Raw genomic sequence first — 14,746 nt, forward strand, 5'->3', positions numbered from 1 at the left:
TGTGTATATGTGTGCCTGGCTGTCTACGTTTAGGTGTCAGGTCAGGTCCTAGACTCCACCTCACTTAACATCCCAGGCCCCCCCTGCTCTGCCACCACACCCAGCTGTGGGGTGCCCCCGGCCGCTGGTGGGTTGGTGGTTTCTTGCTCCAGGGCGGGGCACTCGGGTGAGCGCTGGCTCACTCATGGCGGTCGTTGGGCGAGATCTGGCTCTCCCGGCTTGGCTGGGCACCAGCTGGGGGGTGGAGGGGCCCTGGGATCTCTGGACCCAGGGACCGGACTGCCTCGGAGTGGACGACCGCCAGCGGAGCCTGCAGTCCTGTCGCCACGGCCCCCTGGGGCGTCTGCACTGGGGCTGCTGGATGACCCCCCTCTGGGCTCTCCGCTGCCCCTTTCGGGGTGGAAGGGCTGTCCCTTCTTTGCGGTGATTCTCCTGGGACTCCTGTGCTCTGGGGGGCCTCTGGATGTCTGGGGCCCGTGTCTCCGCCGTGTCTGCTCCATGCCTTGCGGGACGGGACTGTGGTTCCCCAAACACACTATTAAACATTTACATGGAGGAACCTTATGAACACAAGCGCACTCACACACACAGGTGTGCACACAAACGTTCACACTGGTGTACAAACAGGTGCTCACACGCACACTGTCTTTGCTGTTGCTTCAAAACAAAATGTTTATTTCAAAATATTTTATTATGTGCGCTGCTCAACAGGGTTTAGGATTTATGATTTACTGCGAATCATACAGATGTTGGTTGTGGCTGCAATTTCTCTGCTGTTGTGTCTTCTGTTGTTTTCTCTCTTTTTCTCAGCAGGTACGGAAGCAGATTCTGTCTATATTCTCCTATAAATGCATTAATTTGGTAACATTTGTAAAGTTTTATTGGTGAAAAGTTAACATTTTCAATAAAACATGCATATGGTGTTGTGATTTATCATATGTATCCAATCTCAGAAATGGCTGGTTTATCATTCAAGGTAACAAGGTAACATTACGCACAGCTTTTAAAAATATATTTTTAAATAATGCGAATTAAGACATGATGGTTTGTCATTTTTCAAAAACAAAAGGTTTGGTAATCAGTGCTGTAGAGTTAAGATGGTAGAGTGGTGAGATGCCTGCTGCTCAGGGTGTGGCTATGATGCTTGCTGCTGAAAAAGCTGCTTGATGTTTAGCCTGTTAAAGTAAACGGCTTGTACCAGACCTCATGTTCTTCTATTCACCAGTTTACATTACACATGCTATGTAGCTACATCAGATGTTCGTTTAAAAGAAAACAATCTGCTTGGTTAGTGTAGATTTAACAAGTGACTACGTCTGTATTAGGGCTGTGCGATATGGACAAATGAAACCTATCACAATTTTCTTGAAAAATATTGCGATTTCGATTTTAATCACGATTTTGACACACGCGTGTTTTACAGTGTGAATATGAAACATTTTATTTAAAGGAAAACAATTAAATCTTTATCAAAGACCTGTAACATGTCTCTAAAACAGAAATAAGGCAAAAATTTTTAATAAAAATCACCTAGTAAAGGTGTAACAAAATGTCTCTAGAACAGACCTATGGCAAAAAGTAAATGTGTGTGTGTGTGTGTGTGTGTGTGTGTTGGGGCTGTAGCTATCGAATATTTTAGTAATCTAGTATTCTACCAAAAATGTAATCGATTAATCGGACAAAATTTACTTTTATTTTTTAAATGGATACAGCATTTTATAATAAATAAACATTGTCATTATTCACAATACAAGGAATAGCTTAAAGTTGACTGAGATGAATTAAGTGCTTTACAGTGACATACATTCTTATTTTAAAAAAGGGTATTTCAAATGACTTTAAGTATCGAAAAAAGACACACACTATGCCCTAAAATGCCTCCCTGCCACGGATTTCCCCCCATTCATTCTTTTTCAATGAGTTGTTAACGTGACTCAGAAGAACGAGTCGTCTCGGAGAGTGATTTGTTCATTTTCTATTGGGCACGCATGCGCAAAGCATCGCAAAACCTCCTTCAGGAATCAGAAATGAGTAGTTACCTTTGAGTCTTTTGTCCGAATACTTCGTCCTTTTGTCACGTGACTCCTATAGACGCTATGCAATAAAGTACACAGGAAACAGAACTGCACGTTTCTTCTAAAGGGGCTTCTACTCCTAGTCGTTCGTTCTTTTGTCACGTGACTCCCATAGACGCTATGCAGTGCAGTAGATTCAAAAGAACGAACGACTTAGACTAGAAGATACGAGAGGTGAGCTACTCATTCTGTTTATTATAATGCGTCCTTAACTGCATTGTAATATTTTCATTACTGGAACTATAGGCAAAAATTGTGGGGGTCTAAAACAAAACGTGTTGGTGTCTGTTTATTGGAAATGTAACATTTTATTTTATTTCTGATCAAAAGAACGAAGTGAACTAAATGAGTAAAAAAAAAAAAAAAAAAGATTGTGGTGAACGAGATTCAAAGAACCGAGTCTCTAAAATGATTCAAACTGTCCACTACTAATACATTAAGTGCAATTAAGTCAAGGCGCATGCTCAATGTCAAGCACGCGCGCCAACCATGGCCACGCCCACTGCGCGCGCTCTCTAAACCTCAAAAATGGGAATCCGTTAGAAAACCGTTAACGTTAAATGAATTCAAATTAAACCGCTAACGGTCATCGCACGCGACGCTGTACCAGGAGCAGTGTAGTTAATTTCACCTGCCTGTTTATAAATTAAACTTTCCGAAATGCAACACACACACACACACACAGAGTTCACTACGCCATTTTGCCCCTTTCCACCCCAGGCGGGACACTTAATCCACTGGGGATGTAGATTTAACTGTCCTGATTTTATTGAACTCACCTTTCTTTCTAAAGCTGGGCCGTTCCTAAAACACTGCTAGGATAAGGGAAGGCTGTTTTATACTCTCAGTTAGATCTATTTTCCCTCGTGGAACCCTGACATGGAGATTCACTGTTTATTAAAAGATGAGTAGATGGAACAGAAAGCTCAGCTTGGAAAAAATGCAGCATGTCGTCTTCTTCAGGAGTGATGTCATTCAGCGCCACCTACAGGCCTGGGGAAGGGAGGGGTCATAAAGTGGTGTCTGCTTTACAGATAAATTCAAAGAATCGAAATGAATGTTTAATCATTTAATGGTAAACCATTATTTAAATTTTGGAATATTTTTTGTTAGACATGACAACCCCCTGCTGGCACGGGTTGAGGGTTCAATTCGAGGGGAGTGTGTGTATAGTGTGCGCATGTGTGCCGTGGATGGATTGGCACATCCCGATAGATTGGCACCTCGTGCCCAAAGTCTCCTGGGTATGAGCTCCAGGCTTATCCTCTGTACAGGATAAGCAGTGTCGAAGATGAATGAAAATGAAAGACTTAAAGTTGAAACAGGTCAGACCTGAGGACTTAGAGCTTAAAGGGCTTAAAGATCCTGCTCAACAGCAAGTCAGCTTGGTGGTCTTCACTGGAACAACCCCTTTATCCAGCATGACCATGTTGATCCACAAAAGCAGCTACATCAAGACATGGCAGGTTAAGAGTGTGTTGGAGTGGAAGAACTTGTGTGTCCTGCAGCCATCAGTCCCTTTGGGATTAACTGGAACTGCTTAAATTCTCTCAGAAGATTGAAGCTGTGTGATGGTCAGAAGTCCTCAAACATTTGGCCATCTACTCTCTGTGTAGAGTTTATGGATTCTTTTCTCCTCTCCAGGGTTTTTACATGTCTACACACAAACATACTGATAGACTGATATAGTCATGGTTAAATGTCATCTGTGTGTGTGTGTGTGTGTGTGTGCCCTGGGATGCTCTAGTGAATTAACTACAGCCAGTTTTATTGAGTTAGGCTCCAGAGTCACCATGTATAATAAACCACATTGTGATAGACCATGGAACAGTTGAACAAGTTTCCAGCATTGAGGAACACAGTGGTTAAAATGCAAAAACATCTTACCCATGTTCCTTTCAGGTTCTCAATACATCAGGTTCCCAATACATCAGGTTCTCACTGTATCAGGTTCTCAATACATCAGGTTCTCAATGCATCAGGTTTTCAATACATCAGGTTCTCAATGCATCAGGTTCTCAATACATCAGGTTCTCAATGCATCAAGTTTTCAATACATCAGGTTCTCAATGCATCTATCATGCACTTGATCATCCGCTTTACAGGTCTGATGGGATCAAACTGAGTTGTAAGGAATTAACACTATCACCAGGTGTTTATCACATCCTTACTACGTTGTCATTGTGTCTGAAGTGATGGTGTAAAGAACCAGACCCAGTATTTATACTAAATTCTCTGAATGTGACATAGGCGTGCTGAGAACCTCCTGTATGCAAATTAAAATGAACATTTTATTTGTCACATACACAGAATGATATGCAGTGAAATGCTTCTGCTATTTCACACCTTTTCTTTTTCTTTCTTGCAAAAATACACAGCGTTTTACTGAAATGTTATATGATTGACAATGTTTTAATTATAGAATTAACAACGACAAATCAGTAATAGATTTCATGCTTGTGCAGTAAGAACGATATGAATGATTATCTTTAAATGATTTACTTTGGAGGCGGCAGCTCTATCACCTCACACCACCAGGGTCCGGGTTCGATTCCTGCCTCGGGGTCTGTGTGCGTGGAGTTTGCATGTTCACTCCGGCCTCCTGGGATAGGCTTTAGGCCCCCGTGACCCTGTATAGAGGATAAACAGAAGTTCCCATGATCTTCAGGATCTTTATGTAGAACATGTGACTTGTGGAACAGTCCAAATATTTCATAGGACTGGACGTGTTTAGGGAACAATCTTAAACAAGAGCCGTGAAACACTTAAAAAACATAATTTGTGAATTTGTTGAAGGCATGCTTACTGAAGGCGCTTATTTCTGTGTAACTGTGTGACTGATTCACTTTTGTCCTCACTTATATATACGTATAATATACGGCTCAGGCTCAGTCATGATCGCACCCTATTAAGGACATCAGGAAATCTTTTCATTAATTTAGTGCTGTTTTTTAATTGATTAATGGATATAAAGTGTCTAATATTTTGCATCCATTAGGCTTCTCTCTCTCTCGCTCTCTCGCTCTCTCGGATGTCCTGCAGATGTCAGTGTTCTCCTTCTGGTCCTGAGGAACATGGACATGTTTACTGCTCTGTCCTCTTGTAATTTATTTCTGTATTTGAATGTTTATTCGGTTGTCCCAGACAAACTGTTAGCACAGTTGTATGAATGTAGTGTGTGTACAGTATTAGTGGTTTAGTTTGCGTAGTTAAAATGGTTGTACGCTTGGTTTTAAATTGCGTTTTGTTTTTGTTGTTCAAGTCAAACTGGGACTTTTGATTGCGCTGATTAACAGAACAGTTCTGAGAGTTAGAACCTCTCTTTATTTCTCTATATAATCTCCTGCTACACTAATGCACTTATCTCAGTGTTTCATTAGTGCTTGGACACCATCAACGTGGAAAGTTTTCTTAGCCATGATCTTCTCAGCCTGTCTGATTCACGTCTGAAACACTGGCCTCCCAGGAACTCCTTGGAATTTCAAGAATCAGGTTTTCCACTCATTGAATGTCAATCGTCTGTTTTTTACACCTCCATTCACCAGACATTTCATCACATCAGTCCCGGTTTGACTTGTACCCCTCGTATTTGTGGATAATGTGCTTGTTGAGTGTTTGGGTCTTGCGTGTCAGCTTTGCATCACAGCGATCCTCACTGACATTTCGACTGAGTGTGACAGGAAAGCTGGACGGTACTGTTTGCTTTGTGCTGCTTTATGTGTTACACGCTTGTGTGTGAAAGTTGACTCAGAACTTTTGTAATTTGTAATCTGCTGGTAAAAGCCGTGTGTTTTGTGCGTTTGAATGTGTTTCACGTGGTTGTCCATCGTTTCTTTTGTGTATTTGTGGATTTCAAAGTCCTGTGTTTTTACCAGAATGGACCATGATGCACTGCACACCCAGCCGCTACCGCATTGCTGACCAACTATTAAACTGCAAGAATACAAAAGCAGGATTTAGCCTGGGGGGAATTGGTAGGTGTGTGTGTGTGTGGGTGTGTGGGTGTGTGTGTGTGTGGTGTGTGAAATTGGCTAGTCATTGGTGTTCTGCTTTTGCCCATCGACTGACTGATCCACATCTCATTGTACACTTCCAGTTACTGTAAAAATTCTCTCTCTCTCTCTCTCTCTCTCTCTCTCTCTCACACACACACACACACACACACACACACACACACACTTATCTACCCACATTTTCAACGCTTTGAAGATGTTAAAATTGATTAAATTGATTGAAGATGTTACTGATGGCATCATCTTTCTCTCTCTCACACGCACACACACCCACCTACACACACACACACACACACACACACACACACAGAAATGGATGACTAAGTTAAAGCTGATAGACTAGAAAATGCTAAGGCACAAAAAAAACCCTGAGCTGTTCATTAATCAGACGACTATCAGGAGTGTGTGTTTAGAAATGTCTGCTCGTGACAGTGTCAGTCAGTGAGGTGTGTGTGAGTGTATGTTTGTGTGTATGTGTGCTTTTAAGCATCCTGGGTATTCCTAACCTTTTTTGGGGGGCATTTATAATCAGTTGAATCCTGAAACAGTAACAGGAATCTCTGACACTCCATCGTCTTTTTGTCTTTTTGTTTCTTGGTTTATAAAATGTTTCCAATCTTCCCAGGAAGTAAATTAGTAAACAATCATATAAAAATTACATTTATTATTAGGTTTCTGTTGTTGATTTCTTTTTTAGGAATTTGTTTATACAATTTAATGTATCCTTTAAGTAAACATGAGAAAATGAGATGAAAACAGAACATTGTTCTGGTTGGTTATGGAATTGGGAATGAAAAGTTGCCAGATCAGGAAAAGATAAACATTAAGCTTGTTAAATACAGTGGAACCTTGAATTATAAGCGTAATTCGTTCTGGAAACGGGCTCGTATTCCAACACACTCATAAGCCAAATTGATTTTTCCCATAAAAAATAATGGAAACTCAAATTATTCGTTTCACAGGCCAAAAAAATAAATACATAAAAAAATTAATACAAAATATAATATAAAAATGAAACAAATTAACCTGCACTTTACCTTTAAAAAAAGTAAAAATAAATCCCGACAGATAAGTGTTTCCGTTTATGCGCGCAGGCGCTGTGTGTGTGTGTTTCTGAATCTAAAGTAAGCGAAGAGGAGAAATCAGCCCCTCACATCTCCCCCTTCTCATCTTACATCGGTCACACGGAACATCGGTTACATCGGTCACAAGGAACATCGGTCACACTCGCGTGAGCGCATGCTAACGGAATCACTGATGTAAAGTAAAACAAACAAACAAATGAACCTGCACTTTACCTTTGAAACGAATCGCGAAAGAGCAGTGTTTCTGTGTAGAGCAGAGAGTGTGTGTATGTGTGTGTGTGTGCGTGAAGCCAAGAGGTGGTGCAGGGGGGGGGGGGGGGGAGGGGTGTAGAGGCGTGAGTGTGTGTGTGAAGGAACATGGTGTCAAATTACAAGCGCGCACACATAACGACAGGCTGAAACAGAAAGGGGAAAAATTGATCTTTAACCTCTCTAATGAGACTTTATTTTGCTTTACACGCTTGCACACACGTGTGTTATAAGAAACAGTCCACGCGTACTGTACACACACGCTTACAAACACAAAATTAAATATGTTTTACACACACGTGGTCACAGGGTTATAGTAAACAGTAGACACGTGCACAGATGTTGATTAAACCAGTAACAGACCCAGCAAGGGAGACGATTACCCACAATTCCGCATCGCAAGAGAGAGAAAAAATGTTGGCTCAGTTGTGATCACGTGACGCTTAGCGTCAAAACAAGAAGCGCATGCATGATACATGATACTCAGTACTTGTAAACCAAGACTTTCTCGTTTTCCAAGTCAAAATTTATAAAAAAAAATCTATGCTTGTCTTTGCTCGAAGCACTCGCAAACCGCGTTACTTGCAATCCGAGGTTTCACTGTATCTCTACATTTTGAAAAAATTTATCTTAGCTAATCTTTACTTTATTCAAATGCATTACTATATATTTTTTTATAGATTAAGGATAGATGATTTAAAGAACCATAAATTGCAAATGTCTTGGCAGACAGTTTTGCTTCTTTCCAATATTAAATGCTTAATACTTATGTATTAAAAACCTAAGACATAATATTTAGTTAATATTTATGCTAAATTATCTGCCAATAAAACAAAAGAAATCTGTTTAAAAAATAGTGAAATATGTCTAGAAATACGCGTAATAATCTTGTATTACATAGTTGTAATCTTCCTTTACTAAACTAAAAATAACTAAATATACTGTATATATGCATAATAATAGATATGCATATATACATTTGTGACACCCTATAGCTGCATGATTATATACACACACATGCTCAGAGTGACAACGTACTGTATGTACCCCTTAAGGTTGGTACACCTTCCCCTATTTTATACTGGAGCGCTTGACATTATATCCATGCAGGAGGCAAAACGTGTCTGCTGGGTGAGAACTGCGAATCTGGCAACACAGAGGTATCCTGTAAGGAGAGGAGGAACAAGCTCCACCCCCCAGGAGCATCATGACCATCACCGTCGTCAGCAGCATCAGCATCAGCATCGTGCACAGAGACACGGTGAGAGAGAGAGAGAGAGAGAGCTCCTGGGCTCACAACCTGCTGCTGCCGGCGCTCCTCTCCATGCCTGTGAGTACTCTCCCACTCAATCCTGTTCATCTTTAATAACTAATGCATGTTTCATTCATGGCTTTTATTGTACACAAGTATCCTTACGTACTGCTGCTTATTTTCAAAGAATGAAATACTCATGACATAATCAGTTTGTCATATCAAAGCCTAATCTTCACATGCATTCACGAAATCTTCACGGGTCTCAGTGTAAATGTCATACTTCAGGTTTATTTTCTTTTTATATAAAAAATTCTGCTCAATGAACAGATGCAGCATTCTGATCCAGGTTGCCCACACTGCGTACCACATGCAAAAGCAACCAAATCATCAACAATAACAAAAACAACAACAACACACAAACACACACCTAGCTCATATGTGTGTGACCCAGTGTCCCATGTCCTTCAGTGTAAACGTGCACATCCTGAACTGTGGCTTCATGTTACACCGCTGAAGCCGTGCTGCATGGGTTTATAGGGTTTAAGGTGAAAAAGCTCTCCTCTAATCCCATTATAAAGCAGCTCTGACACACACACACACACACACACACACACACACACATGCACGCAGCTCTGCTAACTCGGAAAGACATGACTGGACAATTAAAAAGAAAGAAATCATGCTCATTAAAAGCTGCAGCTGGTGCAGGCCGGAGTGCTGGACATTTCTTAGATTTTATCAAAAATCTTATATATAATAATAAATAATAATTATTATTATTTTTTTAAAAATCAGTAATTTTAATCTTAATCTTTACTTTTTTTTTGGCCCCAACATGTGAGATGGTTATGACATAGGACAGTTGCTAAACACTGTTTAGAAGACACTGATGTAATGTTTAATTATTATTATTAATAATAATAATAATAATAATAATAATAATAATTCTTAGTCCTTAAAAGTTTCTAGTGCTTAAAGTTTTAATTTGATTAATCTTCATGTATTTATCAAACATTTACAGGTTTTGGTAGGACAATTATATTAAGGGTTTTTATTATAACTATAATTAAAATATATAAATGTAATTTCTTTAATATGCTATTTGCTAGTATAGAATCATTACTAATGCATTTGTGAAAAATAATGTACTTAAAAATAAAATTAAGTAATATACAATTAATTTAATAATATTAAATAATTGTAATTTGGACTAGAATATAAATAATTTTTGTTTTTAAATATCTCTTGATATTTATTTAACTATAAAACTTACTTATAGCACATAATAGATTTTAAAAGCTTCATTTATTTATGTTTTTTTTATTTAATTAACATTTACTTGGAAATCAATTATACCAATACGTTATAGTATTTAATTTTATTTATTTATTTATTTATTTTATTATTTATACATTTAATATTTTTTTTATTTTTTGTTTCTCACCAGTTTCTGTGTTGTTGAGACCTTACTGGTTAAAAGGCGGCGCAGGCACCCCGAGAGATGCTCCGGTGTTATTCCTTGCACTAGGCATGACGTTGATGTAGCTGAGTCCTGCATGGAAACACAGTACATATAGCACTGTCTGTATGTGTGTGTGAGTGTGTCTATGCGGGTGGTGTCAGTATGTGTCGACTGTACTGTGAGCCCGTACATGTCTCGACCTGTCCGATGCTTTGAATCTCCATGTATGTCCCGAGCTCCATCCGTTAACACTGAGTCTGATTTTTATTTATTTATTTTTTTAACCATGTCTTTAATGTAACCTTACTCCGGCTCACTGGGTGAGAGCTGGCTGCTGAAAGATGTACGTTACAGAGAGGTCATCAGTAGCTAATGTGAACTGGCCGGTCCTTAGCCATTCCTACAGTAAGACAGAAGAGCTGTTGTGCTGCTCCTGCTCTCCGGACCTGCCCGTGTCCACCAGCCCATGAATGTTTTTTCGTACTGGCACCGCCGCAGACTTATTGCCCAAGACAGTCACGAATGTTAAGGAGTGATGAATCTGAGGTAAATGCCTTCAGCCATATTTAATCTCTTCATTCAGAATCAGATTTGCATCTTTTCAGGGTGACCTTGAGCGTACATGCACAGCTGAGCACAAGAGCCAGGCAGCGCTGTGGGACTTTCCCATGGGCCTGTACTGTATGTGCAATCTTTCTCTGTCTCTCTCCCTCTCTCTCACACTCATTCTCATTACACTAGGCTTCATGTTTAGATGTCTGCCTTAAAAAAACATGGCTGTGTTCTCAGCTGAAGCAGTCTGCCTTATCCCAGCCCCATGTTTGTCTGTAACTAAAGAGTAAATCATGGTGGTACAGCATTGTCAATGCATTGTTCTCCAGGGTTCCTGGTTCCTCACACAAAGTCATACAATAGGTAGATCAGCAAGTCAAGTGTGAATGAGTATGTGTCTTCATGCAAAATGGGTGTATTCCTAATTCTGTCCCAAGACTTACTAAACGCCTTTAGGGTTGGTGTTTTTTTATCTCACCTTAGGTCCGTGTTTGCATGTGCTGCCCTTTCTAGGTGGGTTTCCTATGGAGACATTGTTTTTCTTCCAACAGTTCAGAAACATAATTTCAAAGTTGTCCATAGTGTTGGAAAGAGTGTGTGAGTCTGTGTATGTGTGCTACTTTTGCCATGCAATGGGTTAGTCCCCCATCCAGGGTGATGGATGGATAATTATACAGATAATGTGACTGCAATTTACCTCCCAGGCAGCACAGGGCTCTAAAAGAAACAAGTTATAACTTACAAACCAATCACATGCCATGTTAGTACAGTGGGAGTATCTCTGCTTGTCCAGTAGATGATTGTGGTTTAATTCCCTGACAGGTCACAAGTCAGTGCACCCTTGTTGCTGGTCCCAAGCCTAGATCAAATTAGTTGTCCCAAATCAAATATGCTGTGGTGACACCTAATAGGAGCAAAAGGTGTTCTTTGTTTTTGTTTTTTTTGTGTCTGTGGGATTTCTTAAAGCTTGTTTGCAGAACCTTACCAGAAAGACTGTTTTCCAAGCTGGAAACCTTTTGACTAATTCTTTTTTTTTTTTCGTCCTTTCCCTTGTCTTTCCAGGGTACTATGAGGAAACCACTGGTGTGGTAAAGGTCATTCCAGATTTCATCCACAGCAGCGGCATGTATCCTGTGTCCTAAGCCATACTAGACGAGTGTTGCATCATGGGTCAGCAATCGCGCCACGTCGTCCGGAAGAAGCTGCGTCCAGCACGGGTGCTTGCAGTCCTCCTTGGGATCTTGGCAATAAGCTCAGTTTCCTTCTCCACCCTCGGTGCCTTCTCCTCATCCTCCTCCTTGGGGAGCTCTGCTTCCCAGTCAGAGGAGCCTCATGGCTCTGCTCCTCACAGGACTCTCCTCTCAGTTAGTATCACCAACGCATCAGGGAACCAAGGCGAGTATCCTGAGGACTTGTTCACATTGGAACAGCGTCGCCAAGGTGCAGTCATTCTGCACATGCTCGGCATGCTGTACATGTTCATCGCATTGGCCATCGTGTGTGATGAGTTCTTCGTGCCAGCACTCACAGTCATCACCGAGAAGCTGGCCATATCAGACGACGTGGCTGGTGCCACCTTCATGGCAGCCGGAGGTTCTGCCCCCGAGCTCTTTACCTCCGTTATCGGCGTGTTCATCTCGCACAGCAACGTCGGCATCGGCACTATTGTGGGCTCGGCCGTGTTCAACATCCTGTTCGTGATCGGCATGTGTGCCGTATTCTCGCGCGAGATCCTCAACCTGACATGGTGGCCACTTTTCCGTGATGTCTCCTTCTACATCCTCGACCTGATCCTGCTCATTGTGTTTTTCCTGGATAACTTCATCAGCTGCTGGGAGAGCGTGGTCCTGCTGCTGTCCTACGCCGCCTATGTGCTCTTCATGAAGTACAATGCCCAGGTTGAGGGGTTTGTCAAGGGCTTGATGAACCGCAACCAGGTGGTGGAGGTGGCCGAGACGCAGCCCAAGGTGAGCCAGATGCTATTCTCCTCCTTTTCCTCTTCTTCTCTACTCATCAGTATCTTCTCTCCTCACTTATCCCCACCACAGAATTCCTTCTTTTCTTCCCTTTACTTTCTACTCCCACTTGTTCCTCCTCTTTTCCTTACATCTCCATCATTCATTTATTCACGCTTCTCTTCCCTATAATTCCATTCTCTTCCTTCTACTCACCATTTCTCCCATTACATCATTACTGACTAACTCACAAGCCAGTTCTTCCTTTACTTCTTTCTCGTTCCACCTATCATTTCCTTTTTTATTTCATTAATCTGCATTAATTTTTTTTTGTATTTGCTTTTTTCCCTTTCCAGCTTCATGATTCCTGACATATTTCCACTCTCATTAGAACCTCTTTCTATTTTCTTCCTCTCCTCATATTCTTCTCTTCTCTTCTCTTCTCTTCTTTTTGGCAGCCAGTTCCATTTGTATCCCACTTCCTGTCTCACTCTTGTCCTCTTCTCTATTCTCCTTCAACCCTTCTTTAGTTTCCTTCCCTTCCCTTTTTCCCACTCCTGTTTCTTTTCTTTTCTTACGTCCATTCCCCCCATTCTTCCCTTCTTTTTCTTTAATTTTTCTGTCCTTTTGTGTCCTCAAATTCTTTCTCATTCCTTTTCCCCTCTCCTCTCCTATCTTGGTTTTTCTTCTCTTTTCTCAAAATTCGTCGTTCTTCCTCTTCTCTCCTCTCTTTCCTTTTCTTTATATCGATTCTTTTATCTATTCCTCTCCTGTCCTGCATTCTACTCACCTCTCATCTTCTTTCATCTCCTCGTTCACGCCGTCTCCTTCCCTCCTTTGTCCTTATTCCTTTTCTCAAAATTGCGTACACTTATCCCTTCCTTCTTTCCTTCTTCACTCTTCCTTCTCCTTTCTCCCTTTCATTCTCTTCATCCAGCTCCTATCTTCCGTTCTTTTTTGTCTCCAACCACTTTCCTTTCTTTATCCCTCCTTTCTCACCCTCCTTCCTGCTGATTAAGATTGTTCCGTTTCCTCAATCTTGTCCTCACCTCACCTCATGTTTCACTCCTTTCATTTTTTTTTCTCTCTTCCTCTCACCTTCTCAATTTCTTCCTCGCTACTTTCACAGTCCACTTCTCCACTCCTCCCTCCCTCACTGCATCTTGCACTGATCTGCATGTCTGCATGCGTTTCAGTATTGAGCACCTGGTATTGATGGAGTGAGACAGCGAGAGAGAGAAAGAGAGAGAGAGAGTAAGGGGGGGGCGATAGAGTGATGCAGGGACAGATTGATAGGAAACAATGGAGCCTTAGAGAGAGACGAAGTGAAAATGATTGAGTGATACTGACAAAGCAATTCTGATCTGGCGGTGAAATTTTCACGCGGCACAACATTTTCACCAGCGCACTTCGCACACCAAAGAGTCGACCCTCTAGGTTGCCTGGCAACAGGTAGCGGTTTGGTTAGCGGGCGAGACGGCTCTATTCGCTTTTGAGCTTGCAATCGTCGACGATTATGTTTCTTATGGAGCAGCGTGGAGATTAAACACACCAGGCACCATCTGCACTTTTTCACCTTTCATGCGCAAATGCAGCCGAAGGAAGGAAAGTGTGTGTTGCTAATGTTTAGCGAGGTCTAAAGTGTCATCCTGGGGTTATGCAAGGCTTCGGTTCTAGGACAGAGTTTTGACTGATCAGCAAACTATATGACTGAACAGACGAACGTTCAATCACAAACAATCAAACTTAAATCCACAGGCGCGCAAGTCATTAAAGTGTAGCGCTACTGCTAACATTTCAGCAGGATCACATTAGAGAATTACTAATTCTCATTTAAATTTTAAATTTGGTGTGACATGAGTGTGTGGTGTGTGAAAAAGAGAGAGGGGAAGGGAATCTTTGATTACACCCAAGATGTTATTGCTTGTGTAGGAGTGTGTGAAAGTGACAGAACATCATTGCAGTGTGTGTGTGGTAGTGATAGGTGAACATGGGAGGATCTTGTCGATGTTCTGTGCTTTGGCAGCTGCAGATGGATGATCTGTCCATGGCAGTCTGATCCGTCACATCGATATGTCAAACCCGAAGCCCAAGAAGCAG

The 14,746-nt window shown here is 41.3% G+C and overlaps 1 protein-coding gene across 1 annotated transcript in view; it reads left to right on the forward strand.

Annotated features, from left to right (window-relative positions):
* Positions 1-8,695: 8,695 nt before the first annotated feature.
* The window catches only part of LOC128508637 (sodium/potassium/calcium exchanger 2-like), a 56,666-nt gene continuing 50,615 nt past the window's right edge, over positions 8,696-14,746 (forward strand). Inside the window, exons 1-2 of the mRNA XM_053480043.1 lie at positions 8,696-8,752; positions 11,754-12,648. Coding sequence (XP_053336018.1) covers positions 11,858-12,648 — 791 coding nt within the window. The 5' untranslated portion in view covers positions 8,696-8,752; positions 11,754-11,857. The remainder of the gene's footprint in view (positions 8,753-11,753; positions 12,649-14,746) is intronic.

This window comes from Clarias gariepinus, chromosome 20 (genome assembly GCF_024256425.1).
Source record: "Clarias gariepinus isolate MV-2021 ecotype Netherlands chromosome 20, CGAR_prim_01v2, whole genome shotgun sequence".
NCBI classification, from domain to species: Eukaryota; Metazoa; Chordata; class Actinopteri; order Siluriformes; family Clariidae; genus Clarias; species Clarias gariepinus.